Source organism: Daucus carota, chromosome 2 (genome assembly GCF_001625215.2).
Source record: "Daucus carota subsp. sativus chromosome 2, DH1 v3.0, whole genome shotgun sequence".
Classification (NCBI taxonomy): Eukaryota; Viridiplantae; Streptophyta; class Magnoliopsida; order Apiales; family Apiaceae; genus Daucus; species Daucus carota.
Genome location: NC_030382.2, coordinates 58,430,930 through 58,452,198, shown reverse-complemented (window position 1 = coordinate 58,452,198; position 21,269 = coordinate 58,430,930). Strand labels below are relative to the sequence as shown.

The 21,269-nt window shown below is 32.3% G+C and overlaps 1 protein-coding gene across 3 annotated transcripts in view; it reads left to right on the top strand.

Moving 5' to 3' along the window:
• LOC108209496 (MADS-box protein SOC1-like) overlaps window positions 1-21,263 on the top strand; it is a 63,708-nt gene extending 42,445 nt beyond the window's left edge. The window contains exons 1-8 of one of the 3 annotated variants that reach the window (XM_017379845.2): window positions 12,573-12,727; window positions 12,870-13,067; window positions 18,794-18,875; window positions 19,185-19,246; window positions 19,330-19,429; window positions 19,533-19,574; window positions 19,734-19,775; window positions 20,975-21,263. In XM_017379845.2, coding sequence (XP_017235334.1) covers window positions 12,886-13,067; window positions 18,794-18,875; window positions 19,185-19,246; window positions 19,330-19,429; window positions 19,533-19,574; window positions 19,734-19,775; window positions 20,975-21,118 — 654 coding nt within the window. In that variant the 5' untranslated portion in view covers window positions 12,573-12,727; window positions 12,870-12,885 and the 3' untranslated portion in view covers window positions 21,119-21,263. Of the gene's footprint in view, window positions 1-12,572; window positions 12,793-12,869; window positions 13,068-18,793; window positions 18,876-19,184; window positions 19,247-19,329; window positions 19,430-19,532; window positions 19,575-19,733; window positions 19,776-20,974 lie in introns of those variants that run through there. The other 2 variants (XM_064088464.1, XM_064088465.1) reach the window with 2 other exon arrangements.
• The last annotated feature ends 6 nt before the right edge of the window (window positions 21,264-21,269 follow it).

The window sequence follows — 21,269 nt, the reverse complement described above, 5'->3', positions numbered from 1 at the left end:
GATAGTGATTTTTTATTATTTACTCGCTAAAACGTGTTCTTCACGTGGCGTAAGCTTAATTTATATATATTGGTTGCACATAATTCTATACTTGATGTACTCCCTCTGTTTTTTAATATTTGATAGTTTGACTTTTGTCACACATCTTTAGGTGAGTTGACCGGATAGTAAAAATTATTATTTTTAATTGATTTTTCTTGTAAATTAAAATTTTGATTATATATTTTTATTCATAAAAAGAAAATTTAAAAAATAATATTTTTAACTACTCGGTCAAAGCACTTAAAAGTACGTGCCCAAAGTCAAAGCGTCAAATATTAAAAAATAAAGAGAGTATTCGTTTAATATGATATTGTTATATTATATTATATATCAGAGTCAAGTTATATGGAGTCCACTTTTTATTGGAGTCCTTGGAGTCCATACATGTTCTGCAATTAAAAATATAGCTTAAAATATTACAAAACACATTATTTTTCGAATGATGTTCTACAAACATCATTACTTTATTGTAAATCCTACAAATCTCAGTACAGTATATATGTTCTGCAACATGAACATGTATGTTCTTCAAGATGAACATGTATGTTCTGCAAAACTAAACATGTTTTATAGAATAATATATATTGCAATGTTTTACTTGTAAAATATATGAAATCCGCAAGATTTACAATAAAATAATGATGTTTGTAGAACATCATTCGAATATAATGTGTTTTGTATTATTTTAAGCTATATTTTAATTGCAGAACATGCATGGACTCCAAGGACTCTAATAAAAAGTGGACTCCATAGAACTTTACTCTTATAATATCAATCATCTAAAAATTTTAATTATGACACGGCTGCCTATTCTTTAAGACGTCGTGCATGTTACGATACAGCTGTCACAGATTCACAGTTCCAGAACAACGCAAATTACATGAGCACTCCTTGTGACAGTTGCTTGTAGTTGTAGAAGTTGTGAAAAACGTTTATGTCTCTAGTTCTAAAACTGGCCACTGATTGAACTCTTGCACTTTAATAATTCATCTTCTTACCCTATTTAGATATTTTCTTATCTTCGTTTAACCAACACATATATGACATATAATATTATCCGAAATGCGAAGTTTACATCAATTTAAACTAATTTGAAATTGACTCGAAGAATTGATTTGTTTCGTGATCCTGTAGCTACTCTCAAATCATTATGTAACAATATATTTTAATTGTTATCTTGTGTTTTAGTTTGAAATTTTTTTTAAATAATTTTATTCACTAAAGTTTTGAATCAATTATTTATCAATTTTTATTTATTTTTTGAAGAAAGTTTTGAATCATAATTAAATTTATAATGATCCGGATACACGAACCAGACGCGGAATAAGAATTTTATTACTGGTGGACAGATAAAAGGTTGATAAAAGACTAGAGTATCATTTTCCTAGGTCGACTTATGGGGCCCATATTAAACAGAGTGAAAATATCGTTTTCGTTGATGCTGGACGCCTGACCCAGACTGTTGCATATGTTCAAAAGACTGGCAGCGTCTAAATTACTTACACGCTTTTTAAGGTTTTTATAAAATATAACTTCATAATTTTTTAAAATTTTCTTTTATGAATAAGAATTTAAATATCAAATTTTTATTTTTAAAAAAAATATATTATAAATAAATCTTAAAAAACATGCCAAAAATTAATGTAAAGAAATGAGAGGGAAAGAGGGAGTATTGTTTATAAATCTTATTATATTCAAAATAAGTCATAAATCTGTTAAATCATCAAATTAAATACATAATTTTTAAATCATCAAAGTTTTTATTGCATAAAACAATACTCCATCTGTTTTCACCTCTCATTTTTACGTGTGGTGTGGTTTAATTCATCCACATACAAATGAGACGAAGGAAGTGCAAATTTACCATTAAGCATAACTAGTTTATAACATATGTTATGTGCATATGTCTGATAATATTTATTATTTAGTTATGCATATTTAATTTTATTGTAAATATAAAATTATAAAAAAAATGCATTTTTAATGAAAAAATTAAACAATTAATATACATGTTTCGGTTAATATAATTTCATTGAGAATGTTAAATAAAAGTTCTATTCAGCATGTTAGAATAGGTTCTTTATAGTTAAATCTTTTAATAAGCTAATTAGAAATTGATCAAGAAATATATTTCAATGAAAATGTTTAAATATAATTAAATTTATATAAAAATTATTAACTTGTGTTATAAAATAAGGAGGCCAGTGAGCTCAAACTCCAAGTTTGGTTTTAACAATGAATCTCTATATCTATACATCAATATACTTATATAAAGGAGAAACGAGGGGCGTGTAGGTGGCGCCTCTCACATCGCTCCGTTCTATTTTTCTAATTTTCTGAAATTTTTGGATAAAAAATATCAATAATTAGAGCTACCTTTTTTAGTTTCAGATATATTAGAAGCAAGTTCAAGAATCTGATTTTATTTCAGATTATTTATGGAATATAGTAGCTTCAAAGTTTTAATCTGATTTTGTTTCTATATAACTGAAATTTTTGGATAAAAAATATCAAAAATTAGAACTACCTTTTTTAGTTTCGGATATATTAGATTCAAGTTTCAGGATCTGATTTTGTTTCACATTATTTATGGAACATAGTAGCTTGAAAGTTTTAATTTTGTTTCTATATAAAGGAGAAGCGAGGGGCGTGTGGGTGGCGCCTCTCACATCGCTCTGTTCTATTTTTCTATTTTTCTGGAATTTTCGCAAGTTTCAGAATTTGATTTTGTTTCAGATTATTTATGGAATATAGCAGTTTGAAAGTTTTAATCTGATTTTGTTTCGGATTATTTAATTATGGAAAAGAGTAACACACAAGTCATTCTGCACTTATAAATACCCCTATAGGTTGTAGGGTTTTGGATCATCTAAACACAACCTACTCTCTCTCAATACCACAACCCTATCTCTCTCTGGTGATAATTTTCTTGCTCGATTTCTAACTCGGTGGTGCCGTTCTTCTACAATGATAAGTGAAGGTTGTTTATACGGTATTAAAAAAATAAAGGTTGTTTCAAGCGAAAGTAGTTATAGACCGTTATGTGGGAGTCGGACAAATCCAAACACGGGAGAAAAATATAGTCTTGGCATGATATTGATGGATGATATCAATAAATTAACTATTAGTGATGTATGTTTGTTGGTTATTCTTTTATAATATTTTTTTTTGTTCATCGGACATATTTGTTGTTGTTAATTTTTTATATGATTTACATTGTACACGGAAAAATATTATTCATCATTATCTGTTTTCTCCGTTCAAGCAACTTTTAAGTGAAGACTGTTCATACAGTATTATTGTTACAAGTAAGGGTAGTTATAGACTGTTATCTCACGGATTCAAGTTAGATGTTTTCGTGCACAATCAATCGAAAAAAAATTGGAGGAAGGTGACAATGTAAGAACATGATTATTTTTTAAAAAAACACAAATAAAATTAAGATTCGTCGTTCTTTAAATTGTTAATTACGTGTTGAAATTTATTTTCATTTTTTTTACCATGAAATATGGTCCAATTTTACAATTTTATATATTAGTATTAGCATTTTACAAATATTAATATTGAATCATTAATATATTTTTTATAGGCCGCCGCAACGCGCGGTTTCTCAACTAGTTATTGATAAAATTAGAAAATTTAAAGTTTTGACTTCAGCAGCAAATCCATATATACGTACTTCATTGATTAAATTAGGAAATATTGTTAGTGCGCCCTAAGCAAGCTCATAAATATAGGAATCTGTATGTGGGGAAATACTAACCGGTAAGTTCAATGAATAATATGCACAATGTGCGGAACAGTGAACCAATGTTGTAAATGATTGGATGATTTATATGAAGTCCACATGAAAATATTACTAATAATTTAATGGTGCATTTCGAAGCAGTGGGAACAATGTGTTGCGATATCAGACACCATCTGAGGTGGAGGAATGTTTCCAGAATGTTCCAGGTGGTGCCAGCAAGGCAGTGCCAGCTCAGAGAGTTTGTTAAGAGTTTGTTACAACAGAGTGTTCTCTTAGATTCCAGCCATGACTTTACTCACCTGTATATATTAGCATTTGTATTGTTCTTGTACAGTTCAATTTTTACATCTCTTTCTTTTCTGCAAACATGTAAATACAGTTAAGTGCGTAATGGAATTTTCTTAGCTTTCTTCTTCATCCTTGTTGTTTAGTTAGATTCAGAATTATAGTTTTCACATGGTATCAGAGCGAAACAGTCAAGATTGAAGAAGCTGCTTCGTTTATCGATCAATCTGAGCTCGAAGTCGCTTGTGAATCTGCGATTTTTACTCCTTTCTGCATCATTTTCAAGGTGCAATCACTCTAAACTCTTTGATTTCAGTCCTAGTGTCCTGAATCTACATCAGTGTTCTAGTCATTACTATTGTACTTTTGCGAGAATTTGTGTGATTTTCGAGTCGAAACTAAAGAAACATGACTGATTCTTCAAGAAATGTTCATGATCGTACTACGATCTTGCCAGTATATGATCAATCGAGTGTTTATTACATTCATCCGTCTGATCATAGTGCCTCACAGTTAGTGTCTGTGAAATTTGATGGAAATGGATTTACGAGTTGGAAACGATCAATGTTGTTGAGTTTGTCTATGAAAAACAAATTAGGTTTTGTTGATGGTTCTGTTGCTAAACCTGAATTAACCTCTGTTGATCTCAAAGCTTGGGAGCGTTGTAATGATATGGTGTGTGCCTGGTTGCTTACTAATCTTGATGAAAGTATTGCTAAGAGTGTGTTGTCCTTTAAGAATGCAAGAGAAATTTGGGACGATCTCGAAGATAGGTATGGTTTTGCTTCTATGGCACAAGTTTACTCTGTTGAGCAACAGTTAGCTGAGTCTCATCAAGGAAACAAATCGATTTCTGAGTTTTTTACTGAGATCAGAACTCTATGGGATGCTGTGTTGGATGCTGATCCCTTACCTTACTGTTCTTGCAACAAATGTGTATGTAATGTCAATCAAAGGATCCTTCAAAGGCAACAAAACCACAGGCTAATCCAGTTTATGATGAAACTTAGTGATAAGTATTCTATAATCAGGGGCAATGTACTGATGCAACAGCCACTTCCTACCATTGCTAATGCTTTTAGGATGTTTTCTCAGGAAGAAAGGCACCAAGACATCGCAAACCTAACCTCTAATACTGAATCACTTGCTTTCATGGTTGATAACAAGAAAAGTTTTGACAACAAGCAAGTAACCTCACAGAGGTCTACAAATTCAGGAATATCAAAGTTTAATCCTGGACTCAAGAAAAACTCAAAATACTATTGTACTCATTGTAAAATGTCTGGACACAGTGCAGAACGTTGCTTCAAGCTTCATGGTTATCCACCAGGTTTTAAGGGATTCAAAGACAAAAAGGTTGCTGCTGCTGTCACTGGTGCAAATGAGGATGATTCTCATCAGACTCCTACATTTACAACAGCTCAGTACAATCAGCTTCTGGGACTTCTCAACAATCAAAACTCAATTATGGATTGTCATTCGAAAGACACTGAACATCATGCTCTTCTGGCAGGTAAATTCTGCTTCCTTTTTGATCATAATGCCAAAATAAATTGGCTTATTGATAGTGGTGCTACTGACCACATCTGCAATAATCTTGCTGAGTTCACCAGTTATAAAGATGTCTCTGGTCCTGAGTTTATTACTATCCCAGATGGTAAGCAAATTGAGGTTAAACATGTTGGTACAGTTCAACTAACAACAGATATTATCTTGCATAATGTACTTCATGTGCCAGATTTTCGTTTTAATCTCATTTCTGTTCAAAGGCTATGCAGAGATCTTAGTTGTGCAATACTGTTTACTGTTGATAAGTGTATCCTACAGGGCCTTTCTCCGAAACAGTTTCAGATGCCTCTTGGTGAAATCAGTGGAGGTCTCTACAGCACAAATAAAGTCCAAAGCGGTGCAGAGTCTAAAAGCTGTCATGTTGCTGTCACTGATGCAAAAGTCTGGCATCTACGTTTAGGCCATATTCCTTTTCCTAAATTGAAGCTAGTGGTACCACACATTAGTGGTACTCCTACAGAACTTGTTTGTCAAGTTTGTCCAAAAGCAAGACATGTTAAATCTAGCTTTACTCATAGTCAGATTAAGACTAAATCAAAGTTTGAATTGATTCATATTGATGTATGGGGTCCGTACAAGGTTAAGTCTTCATCAGGATGTACTCAGTTCCTTACAATAGTGGACGATTTCAGTCGTTTTACATGGGTGCATTTAATCAAGCATAAGTCTGAATGTGCATCTGTCTTAGCTAATTTTTTCCAGTACATCAAGAATCAGTTTGATGCTACTGTACGCATAGTCCGATCAGATAATGCCAAAGAATTGTGTCTTGGTGATATGCAAGCTTTATTTCATAAATATGGGATTTTCCATCAGACTAGTTGTAGTCACACTCCACAACAAAATGGTGTTGTGGAGCGTAAACACATGCATTTGATTGAAACTGCTCGAGCACTATATTTTCAGTCCAATGTTCCATCTATGTACTGGGGAGAGTGTATTCTTTGTGCGACTTATCTCATTAATCGCACTCCTTTACACAGTATTGCTGACCAGACACCTTACTTTAGAATATACAATTCTGTGCCTGACATTACAAATCTACGCTCATTTGGCTGCTTGTGCTTTACTGCTACGACAAGTGCGCACAGAGGCAAGTTTGATCCCAGAGGTGTTGCCTGCGTTTTCTTAGGATATTCTCCTGGACAGATGGGTTATAAGGTCCTTGATTTGAAGTCTAAGCAACTCTCTGTATCTCGAAATGTTATGTTTCATGAAGGATATTTTCCTTTTCATGATCCACAGTCGATTAAGAAAATTGACACGGCCATATATCTACCTGTTTCTATTTCTAAGCCAGTATATGATGATTATGCTAGTGGCTCCAGTCCTTCTTCTCAGAACTCACCTCCTCAGAATTCTGCAACTGCTTCTCAGAACTCTTCACATGTACAGAATTCTCCATCCACTTCAAATGAGTTCATCATAAATTCTACACCAGATACGCCTACTTCCCTTCCTACTTCAACTAATGTTGTTGATCTTAGTTCTCTTGATGAATTCCCAGAACTAAGACGCTCTTCCAGGGTGCATAAAGTTCCTACTTACTTATCCAATTATCAGTGTCATACTTCAGTATCATCTCACTGGTGCAATCTTGTCCAGCATAAGCCTACAGTTACTCCATGTTCTATCACAGAACCAATGTCTTATGCTGAGGCTGCTACAGATCCTCTTTGGATTGATGCCATGAAGGCTGAAATAACTGCTTTGAATAATAACCACACTTGGGATTTGGTGACTTTGCCAAAAGGAAAGAAGGCAATAGGCTCCAAGTGGGTATTCAAGGTCAAACTAAAGCCTGATGGTAGCCTTGAACGATGCAAAGCTCGCTTGGTCGCGAAAGGATTCAATCAGAAATATGGTGTTGATTTCGACGAAACTTTTTCACCTGTTGTGAAAATGGGTACTGTTCGAATTTTACTTGCTCTGGCTGCAAGTAAGAACTGGTCTGTGTTCCAACTTGACGTAAATAATGCATTTTTGCATGGTAGTTTGACTGAAGAGGTTTATATGAAGGTACCTGAAGGTATTCCTAATCCGAATAATTTGGTGTGCTTGCTTAGAAAATCCATCTACGGGCTAAGACAAGCTTCCAGGGTCTAGAATGAAAAACTTGTTGCTGAACTATTTAGTCAGGGTTTTTCACAGTCCAAGAACGATTATAGCTTATTCACTAAACATTGCAATGGTAAAATCTGTATTGTGGCAGTTTATGTTGATGATGTGTTACTCACTGGAACTGATTTTGATGCTATTCAGTCATTAAAGTCTCACTTGGATGACATGTTCCGCATCAAAGATCTGGGTAAAGCAAGTTACTTTCTTGGTCTTGAAATCGATTATCTCTCTTCTGGTTTCTTTGTCAGCCAGAAGAAATTTGCCAAGGATCTTCTTGCTTCTTCTGGTCTTGAACTCACCAAATCTGCTGTCACACCTTTGCCTGTTAATCTCAGGCTAAACAATTCAGATGGTGATTTACTCCCCAATCCAGAAGTGTATCGATCGCTTGTAGGTAAACTTAACTACCTCACCAACACAAGGCCTGATCTTTCTTTAACTGTCCAAAGTTTGAGTCAATTCATGACTGCACCTCGTAGCCCTCATTTTGCAGCTCTTCATCATACACTTCGTTATGTAGCTGCTACGGTTAACCAGGGTATTCTCTTAAACTCATCAGACCATCTTAAGTTACAGGCCTTCTCAGACGCTGACTGGGCGTCTTGTCCAGACTCTCGACGTTCCATCACAGGCTACATTCTTCTTCTTGGTAGCTCACCAGTTACCTGGAAATCTAAAAAGCAGCCTATTGTGTCCCGTTCTTCATCGGAGGCTGAGTATCGTGTTATGGCTGCAGCTGCATCTGAGGTGACTTGGGCTGTTCGTATTCTTGAAGATTTAGGTGTTCATGATCTTAAGCCTGTAACACTTCACTGTGATAACCAGAGTGCACTTTATATAGCTAAAAATCTCGTTTTCCATGAACGTACTAAGCATATCGAGCTTGATTGCCATTTTACTCGAGATAAGGTTTTAGAGGGATTACTCCAGCTTACTTATCTTCCCACTTCATCCCAGTTGGCAGATGTGCTAACCAAAGTAGCTCCTTCACCACACTTCAACTCCTTATTGTCCAAGTTAGGTGTGTCTTCATCCCCTCCTAACTTGAGGGGGGCTGTTGCGATATCAGACATCAGCTGAGGTGGAGGAATGTTTCCAGAATGTTCCAGGTGGTGTCAGCAAGGTGGTGCCAGCTCAGAGAGTTTGTTACAACAGAACACTTGTTCTGTTAGATTCCAGCCATGACTTTACTCACCTGTATATATTAGCATTTGCATTGTTCTTGTACAGTTCAGTTTTTACATCTCTTTCTTTTCTGCAAACATGTAAATACAGTTAAGTGCGTAATGTAATTTTCTTAGCTTTCTTCTTCATCCTTGTTGTTTAGTTAGATTCAGAATTATAATTTTCACACAATGTGAGCATAATTAAACGACAGTAATCTTTAACTTAACAATTCATGAAAGAAAGAGATTCGCACGCTTAGTGGTCCTAATCCTCTCACACATTCACATTGAGGCCTAATTACCCTTTCGGACACTAAACAGCAGCCTATGTTCTCTCTATAATTGAGGAAAACAATGCACAGTTGAGATAGTTCATAGTTGTAGTGTATTTAATTTTTTTTGAGAAAGTAGTATATTTAATTCTAATAATTTAAACTTGCATTTCCCGTTGATTTAAATATTGGAGTCATGATCATGTTTCATTTAACATTTATGATTTAAGATGACTTTTAATATATAAGTTGAGAATTTAAAATATTTCCTTATTTAATTTTAACTTTTTAGTGATTTGTGAGTTTTTAAAAATATAATAATAGAAATTAAAGTGATTTATGAATAACTTATATTTTAAGAATAGTTTTTATATAAAAAATTAATTGACCGGAAAATTATTTCAAACTAACGTATAATTTTAAGTCAGTTCTTGACTTATTTCTAACACTAAGCTGACCTATGAATTATCACGCAAATAAATATTTTTCAGTTTAAGTCGAAAATGACCCAAGGTCGACAAACAGGCTCTATTATGTTAACTGCTCTTCTGTCTGCTCTTTCTTGATTTTTTTCGCACATTTATCAAAATATATTGTTATGAATTTTATTTGCGAAAAATTATTATTTCAGGTTTTTAAGTGAATCAAGTGGGTTATAATTTTTTTCTGTTCATAATATATGACCGTTTTGTGCTTGTTGTCGTAAACTAATTATAGCAAAACATCATCCTTGGCCGTTGAAACAGTGAGCCGAACCGATTTTGTATCACCCGCGAATGTCTCCAACAATTCATACCCTATTATTTCCATACCAAATTTTCAACGGAGCAAATTATATGGAAATGCATTATTTATAGTCTGTAACAAATAACGAAAGTCGGTATAGGTTATGGACTGCAACAATTCAACAAATGAACTGAAATAATAAGCAGCGCCAAGTGCAAAATTCAGAGTTTTAACTTTTATGTTGATTCCGATTTGATGTAATATAGGTATTTTATGATTAATTATTGAATATATTATGCTTCCTCCGTCTCCTTTTACATGTCCATTTTGCTTTTCGAAGAGTCAAATTAACCAATTTTTGACTAAACATTACGAATTATCTATTCATTATTTTTAAAATCCGAAAGTTGCATATTAAAATAGACAAAATTTACTTTCTAATGATATAATTTTTGTTATTTTTGTCAATTATATAATACATGTAAATTTCAGTCAAAGTATATTCAATTTGATCGGTCAAAAATCAAAATGCACATCTAAAAAAGGGAAGGAGGGGGTAACATATATTCTTTATAATCTGGGGTTTTATGTATTGCCTTAGATTTACTTCTATATATGTCTTTCTAGTAAAGTAAAATAACGAATAGAGTTACAGGTAAAATATATTAAAATTACCTTCTGTTTATATATTATATTGAAATATGTTAAAATTATTCGAATTCTGTATGTTAAATTTAAAATTATAAGATATTATTAATATTTTAGTTAGTACATTCGTTATTTTGCATATATTTTGAGGTTTTTATAAAATATATCTTCATAATGTTTTTTTAATTTATTATTTTCTAAATAAATGATTAAACGTCAAATTTTTATTCAGAATTTTTTTCAAAAAAAGTTATTAATTATACTTTATAAGAGTCTTAAAATACATTTTCAAAAAGTAAAATCTGTGGAGACGAAGGAAATAAGATTAAACTCTCCTTATTATTTGTTAGAATTAAAATATTATAAATATATATTTATAATTCTGTTTATATATATAATTAAAACCACAAATACATAAGTTAGGTTAGACTAGCACTGATCTTGAATTGCATAATTACCTAGGTCACTTTAGGTGCCACCACTTAATTCAAAAGTTTAGACAGCCAATACGAAATAGGTAATGCATACAATACAATTTAGGTGACGTCTTGGGGCAAAGGACTCATATATACTCTTTTAAATTCGGGGGTACAGTAATTAAAATTATTTTCTAATCGTAGATACTCCCTCCGTCTCAATTTATAGGTCCATTTTGAGAAAAAAATTTGTCCCAAAATATTTGTCCCTCCCTTCTTTAAATACAAATATATCTACATATTAATTGTAATTTTTTTGAAACTCAACATTATTCTCATTTCTCAATGCACTAAATCCCTATATTTATTGTGATTTTTTTGAAACTCAACTATATTCTCACTTATCAATGCACTAATTAATGATACATAAGATAAGATTCTATCTAACCAACTTTTTTCTTGTGTTTATTCCAAAATGCACCTATAAATTGAGACGGAGGGAGTATGTTCTAAATATCTGAAATTAAAATATCAGGCTTACTTTTCTAGAGAATTCCACAACCGACAACTGTTGCGAGCCCCTAAGCGGCAAGTGACTCATGTTGCCACTATATTCATAATTTCATATACAGTATATCGTAAGCTTTAATGCTTTATGGTCCTTTTATTTTACTAATTAATAATTATAATCAAGGTCCACTAGCAGTGAATTTTAATCATAAAATAGCCTTATTTATGAGTATATTTTAATCACTTTGACACAAAATTCTGGTGATCATCCTCTTTTTAACTAAAATTAACTCAAGTAAATGTGAAAAAATAATAAAAGGTGCCGCAAGATAAATATATTATTATTATTATTATTATTATTATTATTATTATTATATAAAATAATATACTGAAATATATGAAAATATAAAGGTACAGTGTCCTAGGGTTACAAATGTGGATAGTTGCAGAAAAGAAGAGACAACAGTAACTTACTTTTGGGTTATCTTCATCTGGAAAAAAACCAAGACAAGACTTCGAATGAGCCAATAGCGATACCCACAACTCACAAGTGGGCCTGTGACCCCACGGTGACAATAAGTTTGGATACTAACAAATCATTAAAGCCCGATGCGTTTTCGATTTCTGATTGGCTCATTCCATATTCTACCAGCCCAGTTATTTATTATTTTCCCGTATCCAACAGCTGTACGGACGCATGCATGTTTTAACACCTAATTTTATTTCTATTTTTTCTGCTTTTTTTTCCTTTAGCTTTTTCTGCCAAAAATACTTTTTCTCTCTCCACCCATTTCAATATTTTCCATATCTATCCTCTGGGTTACCAAAATTAGCAAAAGATGAGGTTTTTATCGGAAATATAATAAATTTTTTTTTTTGTGGGGAAAACTTGAAACAAGTAGACTAGTTAATATAAAACTGCTAGTGTTTGTACTGTAGATCACATAAATGCATACAGTGAGTAGAAATGGAAAGATGGGCAGTAAAAAAGATTGAATCTTTGGCCTTCATTTGGGTAAAAAACCCATAAAAAGACTAGAAATCAATCAGTCAAACACAAAACTTACCTTTGTTTCTACCATTCTTGGGCTTGTTCTGTGCTCTCTTGGAAATAATTTGGGATCTCTCTTCCCCTTTATAAAGTTGTTTCTTTGCCTTTTTTAGGCCTATCTTTCCTCCACCTAAATAATCTCTTCTCTTGTTTCTTTTTCCATTTCCTCTTCTGTAAGATTTCTCTCTGACTTGAGTTCAATTATAAGACAATAAGGGAATATCTCTTGTTTCTTTCTGTATGGCCTATTTAGATAAATCTGCATATTTATTTATACATATGGTTGTTGAACTTATAATTTTGGTTTTGTTGAAGGTTGTGGAGATCGAAAATGGTGAGGGGGAAGACTCAGATGAGGCGTATAGAGAACGCGACAAGCAGGCAAGTGACTTTTTCCAAGAGGAGAAATGGATTGTTGAAGAAGGCCTTCGAGCTTTCTGTTCTTTGTGATGCTGAAGTTGCTTTGATTATCTTCTCCCCTAGAGGCAAGCTCCATGAATTTGCCAGCTCAAGGTAAACATAAACATACTCCATATAATCATACACATATTCATATCTCTACATACTTCTTGAAAGAATCAAGCTCTAGTGATGCATCTGTTATTAATCGAAAGGTTTGATCTTTTTGCAATATCTTGAATGTAATTCATATGGGTAGTTTTCATTTTTTGGAATTTCATCAGCTTCAATATTTGGCAAAATCTTGAGTGTTATTCATATGGGTATGTGTAGTTATAAACCATGCATATGTGCAGTTAGGGTTTGTTGAATCCAATGAGTTCCTTTGGAGATCTTTGAGTGTGGGTGTGTGTCTTTGTAAGAAACCAGAAAACCCGAATCCAGTGAGTTCCTTTGGAGATCTTTGAGTGTGGGTGTGTGTTTTTGTAAGAAACCAGATCTCAGAAGTTGTATGCTTTAGGAACCGAATCTTTGTTGACTTAAGAGGAGGCCAAAAGATATTTTCTAGAATGGAGGTAGCATGTGTGTGTATAAAGCATGTATGCACTCATATATAGTATATGTTATATATATGTCATTACTTGATTATCAGATTTTCCAATCTTTTCAAAAGCAACTCAACAATTGAAGATCCAATCTGGATTAGTATTGCTGTTTAATTACAATGAACGTTTATCGACTAGAAGTATCAGTACCTGCAAATTGGGATTTTTCGACCCCGAGAGCGAGTTCTCGGGTTAATTATATTTTTCTCATTTTATTGCATATAATTCTAATAAACTCTAATTCTGTGTAGCCTCATTTTCGAGAATGAATTACGAAGATATCTTATAAGTAACTCGTAGATCGAAAAATATGGGTATTTTTAGCCTATGAGTAACTTATAGATACCCGTAGATACATAATAATTCAAGGACATATTTTAGACTTCTATTTAATTTTCATAGCTAGTTAAAAGCAATGTAATATAAAATTCGTCTACATTTATAATTAACAATCAAAATATATAAGAAGTGCAAATAAGCCCATCTTTTACTCTATCTACACACACAACGCATTCACTCAGACCCACTTGTTCTTTCTCATGAACTGTGTAGACAAAGGAACCTAGTTGCATTTTGTAGATGCATGAATGATGAATTGCAGATTCATCAGTTTCAAATTTAAATAATACTAAAAGATATCGATTCGGAGTGTTCAGGTTGGGATAGACTGTTTTAATATTCGACCTAATCAGAGCGGTTCAAATTTTGTAATCCAACCATAAGAAATAAAGTTTGTAACCCAACCCTATATATTACCGGTTTCGATCAAATCGAGTTAAATAAATTTGTAAACAAATCAAACATCATATGTCACTAATTTCCACATTTTATCAAAATTACCTATAACATAATAACTTTAGTATAATCTTATATTTCTGTTAATATTTTGATTATAGCAAAATAGGCAGTGTAGCAACTTACATGAATATGCACGCATAATAGTTGATACTTGAGGTACCTAGTTGCAATTTTTACATATGCAGCTGGTACCATTGCATATTCCAGTAAAGTTGAGTGCTGCTTATAAGATTAAAAGTATGTCAAGTTGAGGATGAGATGAGCAGTAGAGTGCGTTGTGCGTAGTCGTGTGTGATTTGTGTCCAAGGATATGATTTCTTGTTTCGGAATAGTGGATAATCACTGAAGATTTTTGTTTTCGGATATAGTTTATTTAATCTTGCTTTACTATTTACCAACCTACTTGCTTGTAGATCGAGTGCTCACTGTCTTACCAGAACATCTGTTGAATATGCTTTTCGTGTATTATCTGAACAGAATGTTGCTTCGAAACAAAGAGGAAGAAACTAGCCTTTAACTCGTGCGAAGCACGTGCGGGTTTATAGTTCGTAATTTATTATTTATAATTTAAATTTTAACATCATTTTGTTAGTATTTTAGTATTAATGGATTGAATTTTAATTAAATTATATTATTCAACTGACTATATTTTCTCCCGATTACTTCAAAATGGACAAACCCTAATAAATATATATTAGGATTTTAGTACATTTAATCCGAATTTAGTACACATAGATTTAAAAATAAAAAAAATCAGAAAATTCTAATCTTTTCCAATCATAGCCGATCGTGTAATACCTTTGAAAGATTCAGTAATCTAATTATATAATGTTATATTGAAATAGAACACGTTAAAGTTAAAAAGAGTTATATGAAGGTTCTTGTTTAAAAAAATATTCAAAATTGTATATTTATAATTTTATTTATAACATCATTATAATTTTTTTAATGAAATATTATATGATAATGTATTGTTATGAGTGTTTTTAGTATTTGAAACTGTTTATAATACTAATAGACTCCACATTGGTAGACTTGTAGTACCAAAAGGAGAGTACCAAACCAAAAAATATAACTAAAACCTTGGACTACAAATTATACTCATGTTGGCTTATTATAGTATAGTATAGATAATAGCCCAACAGGTTCGTGTCAAACCTCCCTCCTGAGCAAATAAATTACCTAGCTCCGAACCCGAGCCTAACTCCGAACCTGACTCATCCTCATTTATATAAAAAAATTTGTTATTCTTAGGAATTGAACCCAAGACCTCTCCAACATGAATACACAGCTCAAACCACTTGAGCTACACAATCAATTGGTTTGTTATTCAAAAACATTACTCACATACATTAAATCTGTTGTATTTATATTCTTTTCAATATCTTATTTATCTGAGATAAGTTATTATTTCAGTTAACCCGCATATATTATTTACATGATAGGTTAATATCTATAAATTAAGTATTTACATAAATAAATTTAAATTTGAAAAAGAATCTAAATAATCGAGCTCGAACCATGTTTCAGATTTCTAAAAATAGATACAATTCATATTCGAATAAAAATGAGATTTCAGTGAGCATCTTTGAAAGGAAGAATTGATGGACTTTTAACATGGACTTTGTCATGTTAATTTTTTTTTTAAAAATTATAGATATAAGAATAATGACAAAAAAAATCAAATTTGGTGTTAGAAAATATATCTAGATGATGTGATTTTGATGATATATGAATTTGAAATATTACGACTTGTGATATAAAGTGAATTTAGGGAAATTCTAAATTTCTAATCAAAAGGCAACCAAATTATAATAAAAAGCGTTTATGTGACCTACTAAAAATAATTGAGTTATAAATTTTACTTGGTTAAAATAAAATAACACAGAGAAATAAGTTATATATATTAAAGTCTTAAAAGTATAATTTTAATATGCAATCAATCAACATATAACATACCAGTTAAATAAAATGATGCAAACTATAATTAAATTAATTAATAATTTTACCAATTAAACTAATAAAATATAATTAATTCTGAACCGGACAATCCGACGCGATATGGTGAAAACTACTATCTGACTCAACGGGACTAAAACAAGAATAGTTTTCCCATAATCCAGAATATCGAATACCTGATTTGATTTTTAACATTGAACATAATATGCAAATTTCATGTTATTATAAACTTCATGGTTCCTAACTCATATCTACTCTCTTTTTGCTATTTGAAATTCCAAAAAATCATTTTGAGATCTAAGAAATTGAAGTACTGTATAATTGATCTGAAAATTAAAGGGTAAGCCACATCAAAGGTGTCAAAAAATTTTGTGTACAATTATAAGGTTAGTAGTTCAATTGATGCTTTTATAATAAAATAAGGTATGGGTCTTTTTACATACAATATATGTTATAATTTCTATTTATACAAAGTGTGCGCAACATATGCCGAAAAAAAATGTGTTTGATGATCTGCCTATCATGTATCACTTAACTATTAAGCAAACCTACGCTCAAAAAAGAAGAAATAAATTTAAAACAACGTGGACCACACATCTTCATCTAATCATGATTTAGGATATCATTATTCACATATCAAGAATAAGTTTTCATCAAAATCATGTTATATTAGATGAAATAATCTAATAATTTTCAACAATAAATTACAGATACTATTAATGAGGCATAATATATTTAAAATCAAAAAGTAAAATCATTTTGAGATCTAAGACATTGAAGTACTATATAATTGATATGAAAATTAACAGGGTAAGCCACATCAAAGGTGTCAGAATATTTTTGGGGTACAATTATAAGCTTAGTAGTTCAATTGATGCTTTTATAATAAAACAAGGTATGACTCTTTTTACATACAACATATGTTTCAATTCCTATTTGTACAATGTGTGTGAAACATATGTTAAAATCCGCCCCATCATGTATCACTTAGCTATTACGCAAACGTATGATCAATAAGAAGAAATAAATTTAAAACAACGCGGATCACCCATCTTCATCTAATCATGATTTAGGATATCGTAATTCACATATCAAGAAAAAGTTTTCATCAAAATTATGTTATATTAGATGAAATAATTTAATAATTTTCAACAATATATTACATATACTTTTAATGAGGTATAATATATTTAAAATCTAAAAGTTTCAATATTAATTTCGAATATGATTTTGAATATATAAATAATATGGTAGTGGCCTCTATATCCTAACGAATTTGAATATAAAAAAATCAGTTCAAATAGAGTTTTTGATCTATAAATTTTTTAAAAATATAGTACTTATTCTTACCATTAATGTTATTAGGTTTCAAATATTTCATTTTCATGTTTACATATTTTGTCAAAGAATAAAACGTAATAGTTACATTCGAAATAGTACGAAGACACATGGATATTATTTAAAATACAAACACAAATTAGAGCCCGTGCCTCGCACGGGCTTTTATGCTTAGTTCGTATTTATTATACACATGCTGTATTATCCATGCTGAGTCTGAGAGTATATCTGACAGTATCTTAGTGAGGTTCCTAACTGTATCATTAATAATTCAATTTCTAGAAAAAAAGAAATTGATAGCAAATGAAAACTCCAACAATAATCTCGAATTATATCTCTTATAACTATGAGTATTAAATTACAAATCTATTAACAAAAAGATCATATAAAAAACGAATTTTCTATAATGTGTCCGTGGGCACACACTAGTCACTAACTCTCATGAGATTAATACTAGCTTTTGATTGGTGAATGAATAATAAATGTTAATGGCTCCTTTGCATTCACATCAATTATACCAATCAGAAGAAATCATTTTCATAAAAGTTGGTGTTTATTATGTGCCTTTGGGCACACATTAGAAAGACTGATAGAAAAAATAGGGAAAAGACTGTGTAAAACGAATGGGTTAGTCATTACCTATTTAAGGGGAATGAAAAATAAATACTAAAAATTTAGGGAATGATTAGAATTATGCTGGAAAATTGGATTATTTTCTATCATGTAACTAACTAATGTGTAAGAGATTTCTTAGTATAAGATCTGGGAACGTAAATATTTAAATTTCTAAGCTTAATTAACACAAAAAAAGTTGCGGTGGTGGTCTGTGGGGGAGCTAGGAAGTCACAATGAGGAATAGTATCTTGACTGTATTTTTCTTAAATTTTTATTTCGGTATTACTTTCTGTGCTTAGCTGTTTGCCTCCGACATAGAGGTTTTTACAGTTTCCTACAGAGGTTTCTTTAAACTAATCCCAGTCTTAATTGGTCCTTATGATCACTAATTTGCCTGTTTACGATTTCTGTCCCACTGCACCAAACTGTGTAAACACTTCTAAGTTTTTTTTATTTTTATTTTTTGCCACAAAACACTTCTAAGAATTAATTTGATATGTTTGATAATGTTTTAAAACCGTGCAGCATGCATGAGACCATCGAACGATACCGCAAACACACTAAGGATGTTCAAAGTAACAACACGCCTGTGGCGCAAAACATGCAGGTTTTTCATCCATTCAACAATTTAATTTCACACACATTTGTACACACTGATTTCGATGTTCGTGTTTGGTTACATTGAACACACACGTGTTTGTTAGTTTCTCCAGGTTCCGCCCCTGCCTGTATATATTAACATTTAACGAGACTCAAATTAGTAACCCAACAGAAAACAAGTAGAGACTTGACACTGAACCATATGAAGTGTATTTTAGAGCTCTTTGTTCATATCATCAAACTTTGGCACAAGTTCTTTTTAAGACATCGAATATGAAGGCAGTATTTCTTATTTTGTGGTGTAACTAAATTGCAGCATCTAAAGCATGAAACAGCAACTCTGGCAAAGAAGATAGAGCTTCTTGAAGTTTCAAAGAGGTTAGCTTACGGTCCTTCTTACACATTCTTGGCACTTAAATAGGCTTATTATCAAAATTGTTGAACATATCAAATGCACATAGGAAACTATTGGGAGAAGGTTTGGGATCGTGTTCCATTACTGAACTGCAACAGATAGAACAGCAGCTGGAGAAGAGTGTGAGCACTGTTCGAGCCAGAAAGGTATCTTTTTAACGATGAAAACATTAAACTGAGGGTTTAAGAGATTAATCTTGCATAATTCAAATTTATTAAGTACTTATAAATTCGTGTGTTCATATTTCAGATGCAGGTCTTCAAAGAGCAGATCGAACAATTAAAGGAAAAGGTACTTAACTATTGTAAATTTATAGAAGCAATACTCTTTAAACCGCTGCTATGCTGAAGAAAATAAAGGAGTCGAGCTACTTGGTATCGAAAATAAATATAAAAGAATCGGGTCTGATGGTCTGATAATTTTTTTCTTCTAAATTCTATAAAATTTCAGGAGAAGACTCTTGCAGCAGATAACGCAATGCTGCTTGCCAAGGTAATCTACATGAATGGTTTTCTTTTTAATTAGAAACTCACACACACATCTCGTTTTTGACAACATCGACATCTCGTAAAGAAAGCCATGGAGATACTATCAGACCAAGATCCTGCGGTATTATGCAGTGTCATGGTTTTGTACTTTACACCGGTTTTGAAGTTTGAACTTCAGTTTCATCCGAAATAGGAGAGTTTAGATTCGATGAGAATATATGGTTTCTGAACCTTGGGCAAATAAAATTTTCAATAGTATTTATAAACCAAACCAAACCCACCTGAACACATTAGAAAGTAGGGTTTCAGGGAGTGAAGCATACGCAAGATTAGGGCTGTTCACGAACCGAGCCGAGCCGAGTTTTGACCGAACCGAGCCGAGCTTTAATTTTTTTTCTGACGAGCCGAGCCGAGCCGAGCTTTTTTATCGAACAAAAATTGTGTTCAAGCTCGGCTCGTTAACTAACGAGCCGAACACGAGCTTGTTCGCGAACAAATACAAGCCGAGCCGAGTCGAGTCGAGTCGAGCCGAGCCAGAAAAAAAATAAAGACAAACCGCTAGTTGACTCTTAAAATAGCTAACCAAATAATTTTAATTTTTTTGAAACTTTGTTTATATCACTAAAATGTATATATGTTAACATCCATGAGGTTGGATCGGTAAGAAATATTTTTTAAAAAATTGAAACACTAATTTATGATTAAACACTAGTTAGCGGTACTAGTTAACCTTCTACTTGACTGTCAAAATAGCAAACCATATAAAATTATTATTTTCCGAAATTTTGGTTACATCACTAAAATATATATATATAAATTATATGTTGAATTCTGAGTTCAATAACATATATAAATTATAAAAAAAAACCCCAAAAATATTACATTTTTTCGAGCTTTAACGAGCCGAGCTCGAGCCGAGCGAGCTCGAGTCGAGCTCGAGCCGAGCTCGAGCCGAACATACTAAAAGCTCGGCTCGAGCTCGTTTACTTAACGAACAATTTTTTGTGTTCGAGCTCGAGCTCGTTAACTTAACGAGCCGAGCCGAACGAGCTCTTAACGAGCCGAGCTCGAGCTTGTTCGCGAACAGCTCGGTTCGTTAAACAGCCCTACGCAAGATGGATATTCACTAGACCAAAAGACCTCTAAATTTGTTAGTAGTACTGACGTAATTAACTCAGATTTAATTTTTGAATGATTTTTCAGTATGAAGTTCAACCGCGACAAGAATCGCCAGAAGACGGAGGAAACATAACATCCACAACAGAAACCAGCGAGAACTCAGACGTGGAGACTGAGCTGTTCATCGGACCTCCAGAAAAGAGATTCAAGCGCATTATGGAGAAATGATACTATGCATGCACGTGGCTTGTTGCTTTTGATTTCGCTTGTCTAGTTCTTTACATAGTTGTCCAAGAAAAAACTCTTGTTTCTCATCAAACAATGACACAAATAATGGCTGGTTTGGTGAATCATGTTTGTTGTTCCCTTGACACCAATG